Genomic DNA, 27,171 nt, shown 5'->3' on the forward strand with positions numbered 1-27,171 from the left:
CTTCTTATGTTATATTATTATCTCCAATGAATTTTAGAATTGACATGTCAAATATTGATTTTTGTGTGTTGTATACTTGTGTCTGCTTGCTGTTGTATTTGTCACATTTCACTTTAGTAAATAAAATAAATATTCGATTGATTGTCAATGACAAGTTGAGCTCTTTAGACTTTATTATTGTAAAGCTATATGATTATTAAACCATCATAGTATTTAAAATGACAGTTATAGTACAATTTTATATTGGTGTCTATATAGATCTTGGTAAAAATATTTTATTTTTTGAAAATATACTTACATTTATGAAAAAAAAATTAATTAAATCTTTGGTTTAATTATAATTTGCCTGAAAATTGAGTATTTTTGTTACAATATTATTTGTAGTTTTTACGGGTTTTTTTGTACTAATTGAAAATTTAAAAATTAGCTCTTTAATCGAAACGCCTGAAATAACTATTTCCCATCTTGAGAGCTCAAGTGCTTTACTGTTTCAAAAAGTGGTGAAACAAAGAAAATAACAAATCACCACCATCATAAGTACAATATCATTTCTCGTTCTACTAACTACTTCAAGTCTAAATAACTTTTTTATAGTATAAAATGGTTTATTTATGAGCTTAATAAAACCATTTGTTACGATTAAATTCTTCCTTTGTGAAAAAAAAATAAAAAACAAACCATGACATAGAGCGTTTTTAACAAGTGAATATCAGTGGTGTTATTTGAATTTTATTTTTAATACGAACATTGTCGTGCAAGAACTTTGAACATACGCCACAGATGAATTAAGGTGAAATAATTTATTCATTTTACAACCGTGTATTATGTTAATATATATACATTGTTTCATGTGCACACGTACATTCGTGTTCTCAGGAAGAAGCTAAAAACCTATTTTTATTGTTGGCTTTGAAATGGAACGGGTATCACAAAAATATCTACATTACCTACTAAATTTTTATGGCATTGTGATGTTGAAATATGTGTTCAAATTGCTGAAATAAAATTTTGCACACTCTTTACTTAACATATAATATAGTTACATAAGTACTTACATATCCAGCTGATTTCATAAATGACACAACTGATGAATATTCTTGTGTGGTTTTTATTTATAATAATACGTGTTTACTTACCATAGGTAATATTTGCAAATGTATGATTCTTTGGATATAGTATTCATTAAAATATTTTGGGATTTGGCAATCGTTGACGCCTTAGACCAGAGAAATACAAATTTTCACGTCAAATTATATGCATGCCTCAGCTGTAGTTTGTCAAGAAAATTACGTTTGTTAGATGTTAGATAGCTAGATAAGTGATTCGTAGCTATATTTGAACACATTTGCTATTATTAATAAAAGTTTGCATACAAATGAGGTATGTACAGTGTATACGTTCATAATAATTATTATTATACATTTGTTTTTACCCGGCTTGGCATCTAGGTATAGGTCACCATTTTTCAAACATTTATCTATTTATATCGATTCATTTTGAATCTATTAAAAAGCGTAAGACAGTTAGAATAATTAAGTGAAGGTACTAATAAAATTACATAAATCTACTTACATAATGACAAATTAAACCTACTGGTTATTCGTATAAAATAATTAAGATGACAAATATTTTGCAGTTTAAATTTCGAATAAATTTTTATTAATAATTTAACTATTTAGTATTGGTATGACGAACTGAAAATTTCTATTACTAAACTTAATAAAATTAAAATTTATGCTGAATTTGATGAAGAATGATAGAAAAATATAATTGATTTATCATCATTTGGGTGAATACAATATACATTTTATTTGTATTTTTAGTTTAGTACTTTATATTGACATAATGATCTTAATTTTTATTTTTTAAATTTGTTTAACGATTCGATTTATATACGGCGTGGTATTTGAATAGTTTTTAAACAATTAGGTTTGAGTTTTTAAACGTATGAAAAAGTTCAGTCGGGTTTGATTTGTTAATTTGTCATTTTACAGGTATCTTGTACTTACTTAAAACTTTGGGCTTGTAACATCATTATAACATCGATTTATAATTTATTTTGAGTTATAAAATATTTTGACATAATGTAATAAATTACTATTTTTTTTTTTTTTTTTTTTTTTTGGCTAAAATATATTCCAATAATCCCTAGTCCTTAGAAGATTCAAGTAAATCCCATATGAGATAAATCATTATTTATTTTTTTTTCGGATTATACAATATTTTATTTAGTTAAGACCAATATGATCAAAAAGAAATTCGTTTTATAAACGTCCATAATGTTTTTCGTTGTGTTCGATTGAAATCAACATCATATCTATAAGGGCTCAGCTAAATTGTAATTAAATCGTAATAATATACACAGAAATTATTATTTTTCTTATGATTTTTATTTAATCTTGTATTATTTATAGCAATATGTCATTTTGTATTGTAATTTAATTCTGAAAGAGGATAAACAGTTTTTCATGTTTTACTTATCTACTACCGTTAGTCCTTTTATTTCATAGGGTTCACAAAGTATTGACATTTTTCTTAATTTTTATCCATGACTATCATTCTTGACCTACATCCTTCGGGTCTTTTCTTACTTTACTAAACCATTATACCTATACAGTGAGAACACTTATCTTATTATAGTTAGTATTTTTAATTCAATATTTCATAAAATCTTTCCACTCATTTTTAAGTGTCTGTATCGACATAGTCTATCATCTAGCTATTTCCTAAAAATTATATTTCATAATCAATGTTATTATATTACATTTAATTGAAGGTGTAATGATGTAAGGTACAGTAAACTAAAATACTATAATAGTATCAGTTTTATAGGTATATTATAGGAGCGACATAAGTAAATTCTTTTTTTTTTTTAAGGAGTAGGTACTGCTATAAGCCATATCTAATTTTCATATGTATTTCTATTGACTATTACTATTACCATTTATTATCACTGATATATCATTTTATTATTCATATTTTCATACTTTTTTTCATTCATATATTTTCCACAGAAACTCCAAAAAATAATATTGTAAACATTTTATCTTTTGCAAGTTTGTAGCACATAGTTTTAATTGTGGTATATGTTTATGAAATTATATCATAAGTAATAAAAATAAATAACACATGTTTGCGATGATAGATTTGTATTCTTCAAAAATAATTAAGAAATAATTATTTACGCGAATTTTTTAAAAACCATATTAATTATGTAATTTAAATTTTCAAGCTTATTTTTTTTTTTAATAAAGCTGTAGAGATATTCAGAAATTTTAAATAATTATTGATGTAGATTTAAGTCTATAACAAAATCATACATTAGGACATTAGAAAAATTGATAAAATATGTGAGCATGTCACATCATGTCACATGTAACATGTACATAAATTACACCCAAGTACTTACTTTACTGAATGAATTTTCACTTGTTTATATAGTATAAATATTAAATACATTTATAAAATAAATGTACCATGAACAAATTGTAGAAAAATGACTCGTCATTCCTAAACATTTTGATACATTTTAAATTTAATATACCTAGAAGAAAAAATATTGAAAAATACTTTTGTGCGCGTTTAATAATATGAAGAATAATATTTAATGAGGAAATTAGAATTTATGAATAATTTAATAACACCGTAGTATTATATTGTCATAAAATATAAAACATGGAAACGTGGAGTAGTAGAAAAAACTTTTTATTTATAATTATTTAATCAGACAAGTTTTTAATTTTAAAGTTTATATTCAGTAACTACCTGACGATAGATGGTTAATACCGTTCGTGAAGTTGAATAAAACACTGTAATTTTAGTGGTCTTGTAAAATTTATATTTAGTTATATAATTTTTATAAAAATTCATCAAAAGTGTACAAACAGGAAAAAAAGTTTTGTTATTATTTGCTTTTTAGCTTATGTAAATAAATAAAAAATAACCTTACAAATATGTTTACACATGGAAAAATAATTTTCATCGTTGGTTTAGTTTTTAATATTTTAATTTATTACCTATTATTTAAGTATTATGTAGAGTTATAATTAATTTAAATTTCATTATAATTATGTAATACTTAAACCGTTTATTTTTTTAAATTTAACACTGGCTAATTCTAAATTAAAAATATTTAATGGATTCAGTCGTTTAGAGTTGGTGGTATAGATATGTAAAATAGTGGTATAATTGGTTATTAATTAATTAAATTAAATTATTTTATTTTTAATAATATTAATTAAAAGATATTATTTGATAATTATTTACTGAAACTTATAGTAGAATTTACGCAACATATAATCTAAATAATTAACAATTACAATATTATAACTATTCAGTGAAAAAAGCTATGTGATTTTCTACAAAATTGATAAATGTATAATATATTTATTTACGTAGTATCTAAATAAATTATTCAACGGTTTGTTCAGCTATAATATTTTTCAAAATTTAAACAATGAATTTATATTATATTTATAGAAGGTTCTAATTAAATTGATATTAAATGTGCGTAGGTATGTAATTGGAATTTATTTCCGTAAATAAATTATTATTATTATATTTGTTCACTGAAGCTAAAATTTCTGTATTGTTTTAGTAGCTATGTAGGTACCTACTATAAAATATAAATCAAATATAACTTAATAAAAATATGAATGATAAAAGTAGACAGAACATCAATTATTTTATAAATTTAAAAATATCATTATATAGTTTTAAGAATTATTGTATTTTATGTTTAACCTACCTATATAAAAATGAATAGAATTTTAAAATTTATCATTATCTGTTTATTTAAATGTCCGTGACTTCGTTTGGGATAGAAATGAAGTACACAAAAAATTGTTTAATAAAGCCTCATCAATCATCACTTGTCAGTACCAAATTGGTTAAATATAATATTTTATAAAGATATTTTTTTTCAATTTTCAAATGTTCCAGGAAATTGAAATATATTTATAAAAAACTGCGAAACAGTGAAGGTCACGAGAAACCCTTCATAAAACTTATAAATATAAACAAATTAAAAATTATGTTAATAATCTAGGTACTATTTAAAATAATTGTAATAAAAAAATAACATTAATTTTTACTTGATTAATTATAAGAATGAAATATTATTTTTATTAATAATTCATTATATTTGTAACATATTTTAATAAAATAATAACTATAGTAAACGGGATCACTCAAAACTAATTTTGAATGTGATATAACTCTTTCTCTCACACACACACACACACACACACACACACACACACACACACACACACACACACACACACTCACACACACATAGTTGGTTTAAAATTTAATATGATGGCTGGAATAAATATTCCTAGGGTCTTGAAACATTTAACATTGCAGTGGTCAATAATGCGTGCGCAGGAAGTCAACTTCATTTGTTTTTATTTTGTTCGGAGCAATATTATTTTAAAATGTCTCTGAAAACTATGAACAACGCTCTTCACATTTTCGGAATTCCTTAGCACAAGAGAAATAGGAAAAAAAACAAAACTGAAAAACGAAAATAAACGGTTCATATATAACCACGTGCCGCATGGTTAACATATTACAGAAAACTGATTAATTTTGTATCAAAGTCCTTCTAGCAATAATCGTGGTACCACAATGTTTAATTTCGTTTCCGGGGCTGTTAGTATTTTTAACTCTTTCAATATATTGGACATTTTATTGTCGAGTCAAGCATTGTACGTAGACGCATAATGTTCGATACTCGTATATAATATATATTATATATATATACGAGTATGTAATATTGTATAATATATGCATAATTAGAATCGAGTATAAGATACAAATGTAACTAAACATTAATAATTTTCTTGTCGACCTAGTTGTTAGCCAATTTTAAACACATTGCATAAAAACTAATAAAGGTTGTGGTTATCCATACTTACTTCAATCAAAAAAGGTTGTGATTATCCATACTTACTTCATCAAACAATAAGCTGTGCTTATATCCAATAAAACACAGAGTACGTGAGATTGTAGTATACTTTATAAATTGGATCGACAGGTTTTCCAACGATAATATCTTACACTATGTTATGATATCACGCGGTTTTAAACCATTTTATCTGAAACGATCCAATAAAATAATTTTCAAGAATTTTTACTTGAAAAGAAACATGCAGAGGTAAGTACAAAATAGAATATAACAACGTTTTCAGGAATTTTTTTTATTAAAACGAAATAACCACTTCTAAATTCGCATTTTTAAAAACAATCTATACCATTTAGCTGTTGTATAATATATTTTATAAACAATTTGTAATTTGCTTATTTATAAAAAAAACATTTTTTTTTTTTCCATTTAGTTTTTTACCATGCTTAAACAAATTGAATGTAATACAAACGACTATATTGATGAAAAATAATCAGAATGGTCCGAAAAGATGACTGACAAATGTATGTCACATAATTTGATCAATTAACCAATCATTAAAAATAATAATATGCAGCACGTTTGATCAAATTATATAAATTGAATATAATGATATAAAACAATGTTAAACAGTTTTATTAACAGTTATTTGATTAGATTTTTAATGACGCTCAAAACTTTTCGGGCCAAGCTGACAAATGTTTCAGACGATCCTGGCCAAATTATACACGAAGACAATTTAATTCATTTAGAAATTATTAGATTTAAAAAAATATTCCATAGATATCTATTTAAATCATAGAGTATAAGAATGTAAGGTTTAAAAACTGTTATAAAGGGGTAATGCATGAAGCTAAGCAAACATTAACGTAGAAAAGTAACTTACTGGTATTTTAAACTTAAATTGCACATATAATTTAGATATACTATAGCAGTATAGGTATATATTATATACACACACACATATCATATATAAATAAAAATAAAAATAAATGGTTTTATTTACGAAAAAATGTAGGTAGTATATAATACACTGAATTGGATCGAGTGATAAAAACACGTTTTATTTGATAGGTATTTGATAACAAATAAAAATCCATAAAAGGATATATGCTTTTAAAACCGATGTTGTTAAATAATTTGGCCAGGATATCTCAAAACACCCTGATACAATATTATAGTAGTAGTAATAATAATAATAATAATAATAATAATAAATATAATTAATTGTAACATTAATAAATTTGTTCGTCTTTCTAATATTGTTTAAAACATAAATGCATCAATATTATCTGTTAACAATAATAATTATAATAATTAATGCACTGTTAAAAATTAAATTGTTCTCTTATTTAACTGTTTTCAAATGTTATAGGCATATAATAATAATTATTCAAGATCCATTATTTTTATTAATATAAATCTAAAAAAGATTAACAAATTTTACTTAAAAGATGTTCAATTGAACAATCGATGTCCAATAAGACAATGGAAACACACCTGTTGGCTGTTACACGTTTAAACTGTTTAATGATCCAGGTGATCTATGGCTAAATAGTATCTATCTATAATACATTCATTTTATGTATTATTCATATTAATATATATTTTTTTATCTATCCGAGAATTAGCGCAAGTAATAAAAAATACTAATAAGAAAAGACTAACGATTTTAAACAAGAACGATGACAATTATTATGATATATATGATATAAAATGTTTGTTATGAATAGTATTATACTTATTTTGAGGTTTAATTTAATTTCATATAATATAATAATATATAATATATAATAAAGACCCTTTAAAGGTCTAGAAGACTCAAATATATCGTACAACAAACTCGTAGATATGGACAGACAGACGTTACGTTCAATATCAATAATAATAATTTAAAAAAAAAGAAAGATTTAGAATATTTTCATTTAAACGCTTATTTTAATCTACTACACACATGCTTCGGCACAATTATAGATGTTTAAAAAGGTCGTTTATAGTTTGGGATCCAATTCAATTGTTACGTAGCGTCGTTATTTATTCTAATAATATTATGATTGTGTTATTCTATATCAATTCGTATAATAAGTGTTTTCCCACGTAAACTGTTTCATTTTCTTTAAAAATAGGTCGTTTTTTTTTTGGTTTTTTACACATTTGTGTAGATTTTTTTTTAGCAATAAATTAGCCACTAATTAAAAATAAATATACCTCTAATATTACTGTTCGATATGATCAAAACATGGTGTTTTTAATTTGTCATTATTGAGACGTATTATATTGACATTTAATAATATTAGTATAAGTAATAACCATCATTTTGACCTATGTGTTCAGGGAAAAATTTCTAATACATACAAAAAGTATAGCATATAATATTATATTATTATGTTATATACGATTATATCTCGAATTTTAAACATATTAATATACGATATACCTAATTAATATTATTTGATTACAATTGTTTTAATCACAAAATTTGAGTAGGTAATTAGTTGATTCTATAATCGACGAAAATGTTTTATACTATTATCAATTAAGATATTATAATTACGAAGTAAATATTTTACTGTGGTTCTATTATTTATTATAGTAATAATATGACAACTGTACAGACTTATCGTAAAATTAATTATTATTATTAGGTTTGAATGTAGGTATATTATAAATATATGTTACAAAATTTTGGTGAATATATTATAATATAGGAACAGCTATCGGTAGGTATGATTAAAGTATTATGATAATAAATATTATATGTTTTAATAATATCGAGAACAAATAGGTCGAATGATGCTCTTGCAGTCTTTCGCAATTTTCTAAAAAAATTCTTGGGAATTTCTCACTTTCAATAAACACACATGCAATTTATGGAGCCTTAATAAAAAAGAAAGCGTATTTGAAAAAAACCACATAATTGTAAAACTAATAGCTTTTTTGCTCCCGCTCAGGATCTATAATAAAGATAATTGATGGTTTGTATTAAATCGACGTTCAAATTCTCATATGGTCGTAATAATTTAATTTATAAATAAAGTAATAAAAAAATAATAACCATAATATATTTACAAAATATGGACAGCCTAGTAATGTAACAGAAACATTATATAACTGGTGCCCAGAGTCCTTGGCGAGAACAGGTGTTACATAGGATAAGTAAAGTAAATTAAAATATGCATACCGAGGGCAATGTGCCAATAAACCACATTGTTTTGGAATTTTTCCCAATTTTTCACTCTAGTCGATAACATTTTGTGGATCGTGTAAAAAAAAAAAAAAAATATAAAAAGGGTTCTAAATCGATTTTTGTATATCCAAAGAGCACTTTTAAAACTTGATAATAATATACAGGTAGCTATTATTAACAAATATAAATTTTCTTACGATACACTATTATTGAAGGAACATATCGTTTTCAGTTTATATACACTCTAATTCTAGATTTTGTTAGATCATCAGCAAATCCTCGCATGCTCATATAAATTTAAATGATATACGATATAGATTTAAAAAATTGACGGTTAAAAATAATTTCTCTGCACATTAAAAACGATATAGACTATATACTCAATTCTAAAATATAATATAATTACGTTTGGACAAATATATTTTATGAGTTTAATTTAATTTAGACTACCTTTTATGATTTTAAAGTTAACAAATATTTAAAAAAAATATATCGCTACATATTCAACACGTTGAGGCTTCAGTAAAAATTAAAAACTAGAAAAGTAATCAGTTATATTTTAGATAACGCCAAAATTTTGCTATTACGCAAAAAACAATCATTTTACTATAAATTACATTCATTTTTGATAAAAGACGAACATGCAAGTTAGTAAATAAAACGTAAGCTGATTGTCCAATGGCTCAATATATTTAAGTATAGATACCTAGTATATAATTTAATAATATATTGTAGTTGAAAACATTTTTAAAATTTAAAGAAATCAATCATAAGCTACAAAAAACTTTAGAAGTATCTATTAATTAATTTTAATAATGTGCTTTTTTGAAAAACATCGATTTAGAACCACATAACAATAGACCTACGATTAAATGTAACATATTAATAAAAACAGTTTCCAAAGTTTACGTATTATCTAGATAATTCTTAATCGTTAATAAATTTAGGTTCTTTGAAAATTAATCTCAGACGTTTAGGTACCGTCATTAGGTGTATAATATTTAACATTCGCTGGTCGCCTCTGAAATAACCCACCGTAACTTAGAAACTAGCTTTTTAAATTATACTTAACAGAAAATTATTATTATTTACATCTTACATTGTTGCATATGGTATTATTATAATGCGGATTTAGTTGGTTTATCATCATGCTTATTTAATTGCGAATCTGTGAATCTTATACCTTTGCTTATATATCTATTATATGTTACACAACAACAGTAAAATATGTCCACACCTTTTCAATATATATTATATATATATATATGATGTGTTAATGAGAATTTAACCTATGGTAAGAGCATCTATCTACAAGACTTATATCGCAATAAGGAGTGCGAAGGCTGATTTTAATGGTGGAATGGAAAGACAAATCAAATCGTCCTGATATTATATTGCTATTACATTGTCGAGGCGTAGAGTCTGAAACTGACAGAAATAAAATTGTTTTTTAATACTTTGAGTTATGTTACTGAAAAATATGAAAAGATGTGTTTGAGTCAACAAATTTGAATTTTTTTTTTGAACCAATAACCTATTCTGTTATTGTTACTTTTTAAATTGAATTTTTGTTTTCACATTTTTTCACAAAATAATCCTACGAGAAGGGAATGGGATATTGCGATACGTTGTAGGTACCTATACTGATTAGTTTATATTATCTACAGGTTAAATAACAGTATTAAATAATAATACGGCAGAAAAATATTGAGCTGGAGATATGATGAGTGTGCGTTGTTTAAATACATTTTAATAGTTTTTGTTTTATAATTTTGAACAAGAATCATTGCTATTAGCGTTTCGGTCATTAGTTTAAATATGAAAATGAAATCATTGATTTTTCCCGATTAATGTATGAAAAGATTGTTTGTAGTAATTTAGTAATTAGTAGTTCGGTATATGTTTTCGAATAGACCCTAATAACGATTAAATATGTAATGACGCGGAGTAGTCCGTCAACGGGTTTCAGCTGTTACTCAACGCATTATTATTTCAAACCCCGCTTTATTAGTGCACACACCACTCGGACTTTGCTCGATTAAAATTGCATGTACGCAGAACGAATAGAAACTGTTGATGTGACCGGGACTAAGTTCGACTAGATACCACACGGCACACTGTATTTCTTTGCGTACAAATAATAATTGTATATATCATACGTGTTAGACGTGTTCATTATTCGGTTCGCGCACAAGCCTTATTATTATAATCACTGTTTATATACGCAGAAAGGACGGTATGCATAGTCAGTAGGCAAAACACTCAATAGAGTAGAGGCGAGAGGGAGAATAGGGTAGCGGGTTTGGTCTGGTGGCGGAATGAACGACTTTACGCGACAAACCGTTGTTCGTGTGTGTGTGGGTGTTGAATGTTGACTGGATAGAATTTATGACGAGCGTAGGTAGCTACAGGTAGTTAGTCACTAGGTACACAAAAAAGGCGACAGTGTCACAAAGTTTGTTTTTCTTAATAAAGTAATATTAGCATAAATTATTATACTTCGATCATTATACAGGAAGTAAAACAGATTAAATGTAAAGCCCGTGTTTTAAAAAAAAAAAAATATTTAAAATTCGAATCATATACCTACGCATAAGCCAAGGCGTCTTATCATCATCATAGTCGTCGTCTTGCAGATCATCGTAATAACGTAGGTATTGTACAATACGCGAGCGTTTGTGTGTGCTTGGAAAATTGTTACGAGGACGCCACACCCGAATATGTTGTCTCCAGTCGTGTATTGTTCTAGCTTTGATATTAATGCGAACAGATCTGTTATCAACATCAAAGGCAAGAATACTGTTCTCCGTGCTCGAGCTGATGTTTGAAAATTTAATTCGATTCACTCCAACGCATTGACGCAAACAACAGAAAATCTGTTCTACTCGATCCGAATTCGCCTTGTCATACATTATTAATTATTACATATATGTTTGTGCGACGGCGACAACAGGTCTCGCGGGTATAGCGTCCTCTTAATACGGCATACTGTTTTTGGATTTCAAACGGAATCGTATACGACCATCGGCGCGCTGGACACACGATGTGATCGGACGCCTTGTCCACAATCATGCCTGTACAAACGTATGAACACTCTGAACAGTGTCTATACCTTAAAACGACGAGTAACGTAGTTATTATCGCGGCGGTGGAGGTGGAGTCGACGGGGTTGGAGGTACATATTTTAAGGACATATTATTATTATCATATAAGTACACCAAAATTGCAGTTTATGACGTTTACACGCGTACACCCTCGACGGGACTGCAGGTCGGACTAATGACTTGGGGGACGCACGCGCCTATAATAATACACTAAGGGTTAGCCAGGTAAGTATGTACACACATATTACATATAATATGGCGGTAACAACGATCACAACGACCATAAAAACAACATCGACAACGATTTTAACGAATGACGATTATCATAATATTAATATTGTTATTACGTCGCCGTGAATTAATGTACTGCGACCGTACACGGCGCAGTGCAATGACGGAACAATTTCATTAGTGTGCGCGACGACGGACAAACCGCGGGAAACGACGCGCGCAACTGCAAAAACGGAAACGGAACGGTTAATGTGTAACAAAAAAAAAAAAATAAAAAAAATATCATAATAACATTACAACGTGGTTCGGAGTCGGACGGCGGTTAGAGGAACGTGATGCGCACTTGCGGCTTGTCGTTGTTGGAGGACAGCGACGGGGACGGCGGGTACGAGGCCGACCCGTAGTCCATTTCCGAGTTTGGATAGGACGCGGGCAGGTTGACGACGACGGACGACGTGCTCGAGTTGGGGTTGTTGCAGCCCTGCACGGACACCACGGAAGTGGATCCGCCCGCCGCTCCGGCGCCGACGCCACCGCCGCCGCCGCTGCTTCCGGCCACCGCCGTGGTCGCGGCCGCCGAAGCGGACGCCGAGGACGGCGAACCGGCGGCCGACGACTTGTGGCCCGCGGACGCGGACGGCATTTCGCAGCTGTTGTAGTCCAGTGAGTTGCTGGACTTGCCGCCGCCGGGCGCCGCGGACGCGGGACGCTGCTTCATCTGCACCTCGATCAGCTCCTCTTCGTTGATGGGTTCGCCTATCGAGTCCGGCGAACTCTCTCGCTTGTGCTTCTGAAACATCAATATGCGATCCGACCGTGTTAAATACCAAATATATGTATTATATATATATATCATCATCATCATCATAATATATCTACGCATAACAAACGCCTCGCGCGCGCCTTTGAACGCGGATGTGCGCCGAGACGCGACTTTTGCGCGTATAACCACACGTCATTATAATAATTAAAATAATGCGTAGGCGTAGGTATGATATTACACTACGTACGTCATAGAACACCACCGACGTCATACGTTTTTGTCCGGTGGTGTCATGGCGTGTACACTAAATATTATATTACAGCCGTGCATCTAGGTATATGATATATGTGTATATAATAATAATTATAATATGTATAATGTACATATTGATCTACCAAACGTGTACAGCGAAACGCTCAAATGCTACGTCACCGTCTACGCCGTTACAGTGGCATTTTAACGGTAAGAGTGTATACGATGCGAATAATAATTATTACACCGGACAAACAGATAGATATTCACACGAGCTCGTCGTCGTGACGGTGTTTATTATAATAATATAACTTATAACAACTGTCGACGTCGCCGGGGGACGACGTCCGGTCTTATAAACGCGTTTACGCGCGCACACAACGGTAGCCATTCAATATCGTGTTCCGGTTTAGCGAGATGACGGTCGATAGTATAATGAACCGGCCGATTATTTTGTCGAACGGCACACGTCGTTTCAAAATCTATTGGCGCTTTTGAAAATGTCTCGCCCGGCCACCCCCTTCTCTCCCGATTTTTAGTCCGAGTAAAACGACATTTTTTTTTTTCAATAAATATTTTATGTCGTTATGTGTATATATATATTTATTAGCTTATTACTTTTTTTTTTTTTTTTGAATGATTACATACCAACATTTTTAATTTTGAATACTTTTCGGAGTATTCCGACACGTAAAAATCGAAATTCGGACGAGTGGTTTGTGAGTTATAGCAATAATATTTAAAGTTTAAAATTAGCGGAGTGTAGTGGTACGTGCGTACCTCATGAAATATTGGTTTACTACTCGGATCGCCTATATTTATTTTTGACTATCAAAATACTTAGAAAAATATTCTGTCCCGGAGTATGAAATTAAAAATGCATGTTTTCATTCAAAAAAATATTTAAAAAAAAATTTTGTTTTATTTTGACTGGGAATTATGTGAGGAAAACATTTTCAAAAACGTTGATAGATTTTAAAATAATGAGCGTTCGATAAAAGGATTGCCCTCTTGGATACACATTTACGCATTCGCACTATAGACCGTAAAACAATGTTATTGACGAAGGTCTACGTTGAAATTGCAATACGTAGGCAACTATATTATTATTATTATTATTATTATTACGCCTAAGGAACGCATATAGGTATTGTGAATTGTAAACATACGTGTTGTATTATGTACGCTTGAACGTATTATAAGTATTTATTTTTTTCGAACGATTCAACACTATTCGAGTGTATCGATTAAAATATTAAAAAGAAAAGAATTATAATTTTCAGAACGAGTTTTTATTATTAGCAATTTATTACGAAAAGAAGCGTTATGGCTTAATCTCCATGCCAATCATTCATACACCACTTTAATTCAAAGTTCTTAAATATAAAATATATTGTGTCTGGCAATTCGAGAGTTCGATTTTTTTCGATCGTTGCGAACACTTTATTATACTGTATAGGTATAATTTTATTGTTCTATAATACATATATCGATTTCAGCAATGCATTTTGGTGGGATTCGCGTTGACTTTTTGTCGACAATAATTGTTGCCAAGTCAAAAGTTAAGTTTTTGGCGAACGCCGCACGTTTATAATAATAATAATAATAATAATATATTATATACAACTCGGCGGATCTGCTAATGCATACCCGTAATTACGCCAACACCTGCGCACGTTTATATAGCGTACATAGGTATACACGTATATAATATATATTATTCGCTTGTGAACGAGTTTCATATATTCTTATATAATGTCCGTGTTACTGGGCCTCTCCTTGCTTTTGTTTGTAACCCTTTTTTTTTTTCACCGTCGAAAATACTCGCCACATTTTTTTAACGTATACGCTAGCTATATAATATTAGAACTTTATAGCGCTTTAGGTCCCAAAGTCACCGCGTACATGGCACGACGGGATGCTTTTTAATCCGTGTTATCATCATATCTACATGTAGACCAGTGGTGTAAATTATTATTACAACCAAAATACTTTGGTTTTTTTTTTTAAGTATTAAAAATATTACTTTAATTATGCAATGTTTGCGGAATGAATTTTCTGCGGTACAATACGCATTTTTAATTAGAGCGGTTATACTTATAACTTATAAGTAATAACCTTTTTCATATAAATTAATTTGTATGTAGACTATATAATGAAGTTTCACGTTGTACATGTAAATTTCTAAGCATGATATGGAAAATAAAATCAACATATTTTATACATTCTTAGAATGTATAATATGAAGTAATCAACAGTAGAAAAAACGTACTTCATTTACATCGTATGAAAGAGGGTTATAATATTAATTTCAAATACTTCTTTATTTATTGTCATAATTACATAACAGTAACAAATAAGTCATAATTAAGTTAAATTCATAAATAATATCAGCTATCGCTATTCACTATTCCTGATTTTGTATTTTTTTATTGTAGTGCCATAATAATCATCACTGTATCTACCTATTTATAACAAGTTAATTATTAGCTTAAAAACCTCATATTTATAGTATATTCTAAATTATAATAAAATTATATTGTTTCTAAAAAATTAAAATAACAATTTTTTTTCTATTATTAAATAATAGTTTTCGGTATAATATTATAACTAAAACGTCTAAATTATGATTTTTTTTTAAATTCTTTTTTTACATGTTAGATTAATAAGATAAAAAAAAGTAAATAATTTTTTTAACGTTAAAGACATTAATTCAATTCTAATTAAATTGTTTATTAATATCTTACAAAAATAAAATAATTTTACTAAAATGTGACTCTAGGCATTTTTAGTATGGTGGTTTTGATTAATACAGTTAGATACAGCTATATAAATAATAACTATTATAGGTGATGTTTAAGAAAAAAAAAAATACTAACTATATTTTTTTAAATTTCTATAAGCTGTTATGTATTAGGATTTATTTTAAAACATGCAAATAGTTTTTAGAAGTATAGGTATTCGCATTTTTAAAAATAACTTATGAAGTACAATAAAGTATAATTATTCAGATCTACAAAATTTTACTACTTCAATTTATTTAGAAAAAAACTACTAATTACAATATTATGCTTTAACTACCTATAATTACATAATAAAAATCTACGTTATTTCATGTAATTTATTACTAAGTGGGTACCTACCTATTCATAATAACTATTAATAATGTGTACTGTTGGTATTTGTATTGTATTTTATATTAAGTATACGATAAACATATTGTTCCATAGTGTTTACAATTAAACCTATTCGTATAATTATATTTAATTGACTAGAAATTTCTAATACAGCATAATCAAATTTAAATAGCAAGTGTATTGTGCTTTGTTATTTAAACCGTAGTTTCCCAAACTTTTCATGATATGATTTATCAAAATAAAAATATTTATTTTTTTTTTCAAAAAGATAATTTATATTATATTTAATAATAAAATTGTAAAAAGAATGATTTATTTAATAAAAATAAATAAATAAATATATTAATGATTGTTTACTGTTAATTAATTTAAAGTGAAGGCTGCATTTTTTTGGGTACAACACGATTGCGAACGTTTTACCTTTTTTATAATACGATTGCGAACGAATGTCACTTATCAAAAAATTTGTTTTTTTTAGCCGAAAAACGAACGATTGTGAACGTTTTTATAGGCTACGTTGCCAATTTTATAATTTCTGAATATGTTTTATTTTGTTTGGGAATTCAATTAAAATTTTTTTTAAATAAAAAATATTCGATATTAATAGTACAATGTCACATAATAATTACATTACAAACTAAAATAAAATAATATGAAGTGTTTAAAATGTTGATAAATTAAAATAATTTCGGAGTATAAATATTAATAATATTATTACATAATGTATAAACTGAAATAAATGAAAAAAATAATAGTTTTTAAAATTTGTTTCTACATTTTTTTATCATTTTTTTCTTATTTAGGAATTTTCAGTTTTTTGTAAAAATAAAATTAGATCCTTGTAGATTTTATAAATTAGAATCATTATAATTTTTTAATGTTGATTCAATTTTAGATTTATCTTTTTTGGCCATAGAGTTATGTAAATTGTTTTGATAGCGTAATAGTAGAAAACTGTTATACCTACTATTCAATTATTTTAAAAATTTGTAATTGACTAACACCAAATCTGGCAACACCATTAAATGCAAGTAAAAACGTTCGCCATCGTGTTACGGGAAAAGGTCTGTTCGCAATTGAATGTCACCCATTTTTTTCATAGATTTTTTGATATTTAACATATTATTATTTAATATTAATTCCAACTCGCATATGAGCATTATCTTTATAGAAAAATAACATTAATTAATTGAATCCAACGAAAGTATACCGAAATTCCGAAATATATTGCGACAGATTTTTTCACATAAAATAAATTATTTTTTTCTAAATATTTTTCAATTATATATTATGAATTTTATAATACAGGTCTATTCAAAATGCATCATTCGATATTTTGCATCTGGCTTCCTGGGTCACCTGATCTTACGCCATGCGACTACGTATTTTGGGAATATGTTAAAGATACTGTATATTTATTACTATATCATAAACTTAAAAAGAACTAAAATTTAGAGCAATAATTTACAACGGATATGTATGGAATGAATTAGAGTTCTGACTACATAGTTGTTATTTATGTGATCAAAGGAAGCCACTGAGAATATTTATTGTTACCATTACATAAATTTGAAATATTATTATTTTATTTAATCTATCACATTTACACTAAATCTAAAAACTAAAAACATATAATCTTTTGAAATCAGATGAATCATTTTGAATAACCCTGTATTCTAATTATTATATTTAAAAAATATATACACTAACATTTTATGTAACCCATAGTTTGGAAACCTTTGGTTTAAACTAATTCAGTAATTTATAAATGAACTTTAGTATCAAAAATTAAAACAATTCTACTTTTATGATGACTATCGACATTCAAATGAACTTTTTACTAAAGATTTACCTAATATAAATGAAATAGAAACTATCAAACCTGATACCGTTGATTACAGCATCTTGTACAGCATGAGCTTAAGAAGTTCACCCTGCTTAATGCCGAATGGCTAGGGCTCAGTAGGGGAGACGGTGAGCATGGCCTTTTTGATTGACCATTATATGGCACTTCGAGCTCCACAAACTCTCTATCCTAACATAAAAAAAAAATTAATTCTAAAAATAATTTCTTAAGTGAAAAAAAAAAATCGATAACTAAAAGAATAAATATAACAGAAGAAATATCGAGTATGAATATTACAAGTATGATTAAGCGCCTAATTAACATATAGAATAATTAATTAAAAAAGTTTTGTTTTATAATAATTCGTTATCAAAGAATTTTATTTTCTATAAAAGTTAATCTCATTTAGTACATTATTACGCTGTTTTTACAATTTGGTATTAGATAGATACATAATAATATTGAAGAGAAAGAATTTATATTTTATATTTTGTTAGTACTTAGCTTAAATCAATTAAAACCTCAAATAACAAGTAATGTTTTCTTTTCATACAAAAAATAAAATAAATTGTAAGGGTAAATGTATACAATATATGAAACAATATATATATATACGTACTGTGTATGTATCGTATATACTATTTACCTAAATTTATTAATATAGTATTAATGTTTTAAAAATGCATTAATGCATTTGTAAATACAAAATGTGTATATTATATGTTTGAAAAAAATATTCTTTTGGTTTTTTGATGGAGTGATTAAAATTGAATTTCACGTTAAATTGATACTTGCATCACTGAAAAGCTTATTTTATAAATTTAAGATGTAAAAGTATTTTCAATATTATTAGAATAGTATGGAATAATATATATAGTTACAAATACCTACGTCACTTTAGCTTTATTCAAATAATCTCAAAAATATATAATTGTAAAAGTTCAAAATGTCTAACTTACATTTTTTCTAAATTGTTTATATTTATTTTGAAATACTAATTGTGTTATTATACTCGTAATATTTAAATATAGTAAATAATCAATTTTATATACCATATTACATCTAGTTATTTAAATACAAAAAAGATTGTTTATTCTGTATAGATAAATGTAAAATTGATTCATTTTTATTTATATCTAGATAAATGTATACATACAGTTATTTAAAAGTAACTAGCCACTTAAGAATCTTATCATGATGAGATTATAGTTTCATATTAATTTTAACATTGTGTTATTTTGTTCGGTTGTTTTTTGTTGATGATAGATTAATTGTTTATAAAAGATTATTTTATACGTTTTTCAAGCTTTATTAAAAATTAATTTTCTTTCGGAAAGTATGATTGTTTGAAATTGAAATTTCTTTGACAATGTATATTATCCCGGATAATAATTAATTCTTCTCAAACGATTTTTGTTTTAATTTAAAAACGAATAACCGTAGATACTTGTAATTTTATTTTTATACGTGGTATTGATTCTTTTTGAACTACTTGTTGGCATGAGAAATTTTCGATATTTTTAAATTTTAGATATAAAATTGTTTGCTAGTTTAAAATTCTTGATTATTTAATACAAAGTTTCTCATAAGTATTTCATTCTGGAACTAAAATCTGAAAAATATACAACACCATTATTTTTTATAGATATTTGTTGAAGTTTAAATGTGAACAAAATTATGTATTTCAACAATGAATAACGATTTTAATTATTTTGTTATATGAATGAATAAAAAATATTCGTGACGACTTAAAATTTTACGTACTTAATATTATTATGAATTTTTCCACACGAAATGTCATTTTTAATTTATTTAAGATAGTATATATTTATATTATAGTATAGGTAAACCTATTTTTACTTTTTTATGGTGTTTATAAAAATATATTATGACATTTTAAGTTAAATAATCGTTTTTAGTATACAATGATATATCATTGAATTGAAATTTAATATACTCATAACAGCTGTTATCCACTCTTAATTTTAAGTACAGCAGAGTGGTGAAAATTTGCTTACCTTTTTTTTTAAATTTGTCATGTGATAAGCTCTTCATTATGGTAAAAAAAAAAAAAAAAAAAAAACTAAACTAAAAGTTCTTTTCGATTTATTCTTGTATAAAAACTATACGTTTCATGAGATAGGCTCTGTATATATATACGTTTTTATATTTTAACATAAATATTTTTATAGTAGGTAGTTGTTATTAATATATATATATACATATATAAATATAAAAAAATAATTTTCAGTGTTATTTGATGTTATAATGATTGTAAAAAAAAAGGTGTTCGAGTCAAAATTAAAGCTCTATTATCACCTTACCTAACATATGAGAATTATATACAATATAAATATGTAGGTTTTTTATAAACAAAAAAAAAAGCAGAATGTTTGTTTTAGTAAAAAACATTTAAAAACATAAAGTATATAATTTTAAAATGCCATTGCACGAATGTAAGAGGTTTAAAGTGTATTAAACAAGGTAAAAGTTGGTATCTAAACTTCTTAGATTTAAAACTAATGAATTTATATTTGTTAAATTGTTAATACTTATATAACTAAAATCGTTTGATTTCTACATAATCAGAAACTAGAAACTTAACATAATTTAATGACAGCAAGTGTAAATTAAACAATAAAGTAAAAAGTATTAAGTGAAAAATTTTATTATTTTGATTACGTTGCATATTTAACAACAATAACACGACAAACTGAGTTAAGATCACACAATACAGCCTTTTTGTTTTTTTATAAAACTATAAAAGACGTTACTTTTGTTATCGATAACTTGTTCCTCAGTATGTGTTGAGTGCACTTAATCAATTTTTAAGCTTTTTAATTATTAATCTAAATACTTTTATTTTTATCTTCATCAAGATATTAGGTGTCTGAGTTAAAATTTATTAATAAAAGATTTATAATTTTATATTTGCTAAAATTATGAAAAATTAAATATTTGCTCAGTTTATGGAATTAATTTGATAGATATTACACGAACTGTGAAAAAACTGCTGTTAAAACATTGACATTTAAAAAAAACGGAATGTAAAACATGAATAAAAAACATTTAAAATGTAAATTCTCAATAACATGCAATTATTAAAAAAATATAATTGACCCAATGAGTGTTCTATTTAAATTTTTGTTTTATATAAAAATATGTTACTTACGAGTCTATATATAATATATATTATACATACAGTATACTGTAAAGTTTTGCTGATATATATATTTTGAAGATCATAAACTGAAAGTTGTTAGGTTATTTTACAAACATTGGAAAACAGAAAAACACAGATGATAAATTATTAAATTAGATAGCAAAATTAAATAAAGTTGATAATAGTAAGTAAAAAAAAAGTATTTATGCTATCATGGGGAAAACAAGTTTTTTTTAAATAAATATTATGTTCTTTTTAATATAAATATAAGAATATCTGGATTACTTACATAGTATTTGGCTTTGAAGTAAAATGTTGCGTATCTATGGCAGGATTATAAACTTAAAATAAGTAATTAGAATAATTAATTATAATAACTTATAACATTAAAAGCATAAACATTTTTTTATGACTAAAATGTTTTTATTAACTGATCAATAAATACGAATTATTCTTTTTTTGATAATTTTTTTGGTTAAGTAAACAACTGTTATTTTTGTTTTTCCATGTAGCAAGAAGTCAGCTTATAAAGATAGTAAAGTTATGACTTATGATGTTATAAGTGTCAATTTTTTGTGGATATACTTTCTTAATTTTTTTCTTTTAATTGTACCTAATTTTATTTTAGATTTAAAAGGCGATAGTATAGTTAAATGCATCAGCGTTACTAATATTAAGGTTAAAAATCGTAGTACTATTCTCAATATTCATAAAAAAATAGGTGGTATAAACCATTACCACAAGGCATAGCTATAAGTCTATAATATATTATTTATTTATGATAGATTTAAGCTAAAAAGTGTTTTTTTAATATGTATCTTCTATCGACATAATTTTTTTTTTAAAGTTTGTATTTTTAAAAAAAAAATAACAATAAAAACTGTCGAGTATTAATAAATAAATTTAATATAATATTTAGAGTTAAGACTTAGATGGGAATATGTATTGAGGAAGACGTGGTTTTTTTTTGTATATTTAAAGCAGTAAACGTTGTTTAAAATTTCATGTAGACTCTGTAAATTTTAAATCGACAATTGTAAACAGATGGTTAGGTACTTACAAAAAAGTATTGTGAAATCTCAGTAGTTATAAAAAATAGTAAGGAAATGTTCGTAAGACTACAATATTTCTTATTATGAATTTAATATAAAAAATAAAGGAATTGAGGTCTATTATATTAATATACATAATTTTTAGTTTTTGTATTTGTATTATAAAAATATGATATAAAATTTATGTTAAATTAAATGAAAGAAAATATTGAGAAATCGGAGACAACTTTTTTAGCAACTATTTTTTTAGATTGCAAAACATATAATTTACAATCACTTTAATTTGAATTATTTAAATGTTGAAATAGTATTTTAACCATTATAATTAAAGAATTAAAAAAAACAAATAAGCAATAATATAATAAAATTGTTAAATAAAAACAATTTTAAAAAATGATATTAATTATTTTTTTCTATTAAACTTGTAGCTTTAAGCTTTATTGCGAAATAATCATATACTAATTGAAATATTTTTAAATTTAAGCAGTGTAGTAAACAAGCTTCTCTTAATTTTTTTTCTTTTATTAAGACTTGGTATTAAAATTATAATTTAGAATATAGAATTTTACACGTTTTTTTACTTATAATATATCTACAACCTATAAGTACGAGTGATAACAAGTGCCAATAATACACGGCATCTGTATCATTTTCGGTATGCCGTTATTCTTCATTTTCTTTTTTTAAACGTATTATTGTTATTTTTAAATAGGTTTGTTTAATTATATTATTTATTTAGATTTCATAGTACACGGTTGAAGTATAACAAAGTATAAATAATTTATAGTTTATATTTTTGTAAAATACCTTGGATAAATATTATTATTTATGGTAGGTATAACAGATGTTAAAACTATAGGTATAGGTACTTAATTCAAGAAAAACAAACTGATATTCATGGTGATGATGTTAATCATTAATAACGGTTGTTATTCCATTGCATGCTGTATAACCCACACATACCTAAATTTTAGGATCCTAAATAAACATAGCCATAAAATAGCTGGAACATGGTTCAATAAACATATATATAAATATATAATCAAATAAAAAGTATAATAAAAATAGATTTTACTTTTGCATTTTATAAAATTATTGTCAGACTAAATAGTAAAAATATACCGTTTATGGCCTTGTATATTTTTAATGTTGTAGATGAGTTATGTAGGTACTAATACTACCGTTATGAATTAGGAAAATTGTACTTTAACAAAAATTAAATGTACTTATATGAAAAATGTGTTATGATATTTTGTTATTTATTTTGGATAGTATACAAAATATTATGATATGTATCGTAAAAATATATTTTTGTTTTAAAAATATCTTTGGGGAAATCATATAATTTGCACAGTAGAATGAGCATCTTAAATTATGAAATGAATCGTCATTGGTAATTTGAACTCTAATGATTAAAATTTATATCGAAGGGATAAGAGTGTCATATAACAGATATACATGCCAAACTATTAATGACATTGTTTATTATTACTGCAGACTGCTTAAAACGTATTGATAAAATGATAAATTTTTGTAAATTATAGATTATTATAGATTAATGTCATATATTATATCAATATATCATTAATGGCATGTACGTTTATGCGCTTTAATTATAATTAATTTAGTTATGTTTCTATAGTACAGTATTCATGAATACTAAGTCCTGAATGATATTATTATCTACCTACTATAATCCTTAATAAATCTACCATAATAATACTATTATTTTAGGATGTAGTAATTCCTAGTTAATTTCAATCGAATAATATTAATACTTAATATGTTTTTACATATGATAATTAATTATCTAGAGTATTAAAATTCAAAACGATGGGTTAGTTTTTAAAAAAATCTCTAGTTATTTAGTACATTAGTTAAAAAAAGAACTTAAGTATTGGGTATGGAAATAAAAAAATATGAAAACATAATAGATTTAGATATTATAATATTAAAGAATAACGTGTAGAATGTTTTCACATACATATTATATTTTTATGAAAATTATAAAATGAAACATCAAAACGTAAGGTAATTCAAGAACTTTTGATTTTTAGATATCTTATACATTTTTATTCAGATATAATTTCTTATGTATGTTTATTAACATCTTTAGCAATTAAGAATTGATATATTAAAACATTATTTAACTCTATGCATGTTTTCTTTGTTTTAAATCATAGTAGGTAATATTAAAGTTTCAAAATAAACTTTGTTGATGAAATCCTTTGTTGTTCTATATTGTACTTTATCAAAGACAACTATGAACACAGTATAGTTGTGGCTTTATACTTAATGACAATCTATACGATCTATAGAACTAAGAACAATGTGCAATAAAGGGAAATGTAATTATCTTTTAATTTACTTATTTTTCTTTAGTCCTTATAAGTTGTGAGAATAATTTTCGTTCGGAAATTATTCTTGTTAACTTTTCATTATTTTAACACGAAAACTGGTAATTTAATGCATTTATACAACATAGAAGTCAAAAGTAAAGATGAATACATTTTTGAATAAATTAAACTTGAAAAATTATACTGTTTTATTAATAAATGATAATCACTAAATGGAATAATTTTTTTGGCTTTTGTTTTTTTAATAAAAATAACAATGTGGTTATAATTGTAAAATATCTAAATAGCATAATTTTTATAATTGAAGTAATTTTACATAATATATTTGTCATTTATATTTGATAAAAAATTGGAATTTTTGTATGAAATAATAATAATTACGGATGTCATTATTAAAAATATTTTTTTAACAATAGTTTTGGTTAAATCATTAATTTACACTAATATACTCGTAACATAAATATCATAAACTAAGTAGGTATTTATATTTTAATATCAAGATTTAAGAAAATTGAGAATGTGAAAACAAATAATTAGAAGTTATAATCAAGATTTTATTTTAGAAATTATGTAATATGAATTTCTTAAAGTTTTTTTTTAAGGATCTCTTGCTATTAGTCCTATATATTAAGAAAGGTAATTAAAATGTGTTGACCAATAAATTGACCTAAAATATATTTTTTTTATGGCATTTTGTATAAGACAAACAAACTCATCTGTGTACAGAAAAAATGTAAAAAGAATGAATGAGTGGAGATGAGGAGTAAAGGAAAAAATAAACACTATTCAATTTACTTACAGTCGTTTTTTCCAAACATCGAAGTAAATGATGATGCTGCAGTTCAAATATGTCTTCTTCTCTGTAATTTTCATCAAGTTCTAGCCCGGATTCTTGAGCCGCCATCCTGGCTTCAGCCGCTTTTTTTTTGCTTACAAATGCGGCACCTGAAGAAGCCTTTGCTATCCTTATCCTAGCTAGCCGTGCTTTCTGTAAAACATCAAATTAATGTGATTAGTGTCACGAAACAAATACAGATAAATAATTTTTTTTTTAAGAGCCTATACATAAGTCTTTTACATTACTGTATTATATTAGGTATACCTTTGAGAGGCTTATTTAATTTAAATAAAATTAACAAATTAATAAATTCTAAAAATATTAAGAGCACTAATTACTTATAGCATTAACAGTAATTCGTTTTTAACTATAATTTTGTAGCTATATATTATTGTAAATTATAAAATTAATATATAATTAAAAGTATATAATTCTTGGTCTAATAATATATTACTTACTGTATATACCTAATGTCTTTAGTGTTTAATTATATGTATGTTATATTATGTACTTTATTTATTTTGTACTTGAATGTGATTTCGTTAAATTAATTATTAATTATTAAAAATTAGAGGATAAGTAACGAATATTTATGAGGGTATACACTTTATAACCGTGTTTATATTCTCCTCAGTTATTGTTTTTTTTTCTAGATGAACTAAATCATAAGTAAATAAAAGTTTTAAAATGAAAACTAAAACCATAACATTTTTATACAAAGGCTATTTTTAAATTCTGAATGGGGGTAAAAAATAGCTATTGGTTTTAGGTTTTATTTAATTTTTTATTTAACAGTTTCAGGGTGAGTAAAAATATGTTCAAAAATTGTAAGCGTCATACCGTTATATAATTCGATTGAAAGTATATATTTACACTGTATAGAAATTTCCATTAAATTATTTTTTATTATTAAGAAATAGTCTTATTTTTCGTAACAATAATGTTACCTTATATTCAAATTTAATAAGGATTTACATACAATCATTTTTTTAGATTTAAATAAACAAAATATTTGCAAATAAATTTGTTTTCCCCGAAAATGTAATAATTTTTAATATAAAAAACATCTGTAGGTACTCACTTACTTATTTATTTTAATAATAATTTTCAAATGTTTAATATGACAACATAGATCTGTTATAATATATATATATATAAATATAATAACAAAAGGTAATGCTTGTAGTTTGTACTATACTTTTTGAATTTATTTTTAACTATTCTTATAACTTGATTAAAAAAAGTAAATGTGTATACTTACTATTCATAATAATAAATAGTTTGATTTAAGTTTGTTTAAATTTTTAAAAAATATTTTAAAACATTTAAGATA

The 27,171-nt window shown here is 25.6% G+C and overlaps 1 protein-coding gene across 4 annotated transcripts in view; it reads right to left on the bottom strand.

Annotated features, from left to right (window-relative positions):
* Window positions 1-9,815: 9,815 nt before the first annotated feature.
* Window positions 9,816-27,171, bottom strand: part of LOC112596548 (potassium voltage-gated channel protein Shal) — a 61,866-nt gene continuing 44,510 nt past the window's right edge. The window contains exons 3-6 of one of the 4 annotated variants that reach the window (XM_025342291.1): window positions 25,800-25,988; window positions 18,465-18,617; window positions 12,728-13,220; window positions 9,816-12,653 (exon numbers count right to left, since the gene is read on the bottom strand). In XM_025342291.1, coding sequence (XP_025198076.1) covers window positions 12,753-13,220; window positions 18,465-18,617; window positions 25,800-25,988 — 810 coding nt within the window. In that variant the 3' untranslated portion in view covers window positions 9,816-12,653; window positions 12,728-12,752. Of the gene's footprint in view, window positions 13,221-18,464; window positions 18,618-25,799; window positions 25,989-27,171 lie in introns of those variants that run through there. The other 3 variants (XM_025342290.1, XM_025342292.1, XM_025342293.1) reach the window with 3 other exon arrangements.

The sequence above is a fragment of the Melanaphis sacchari genome, unplaced genomic scaffold, assembly GCF_002803265.2.
Source record: "Melanaphis sacchari strain LSU unplaced genomic scaffold, SCAv2.0 Contig32_pilon_pilon, whole genome shotgun sequence".
In the NCBI taxonomy this organism is placed as follows: domain Eukaryota; kingdom Metazoa; phylum Arthropoda; class Insecta; order Hemiptera; family Aphididae; genus Melanaphis; species Melanaphis sacchari.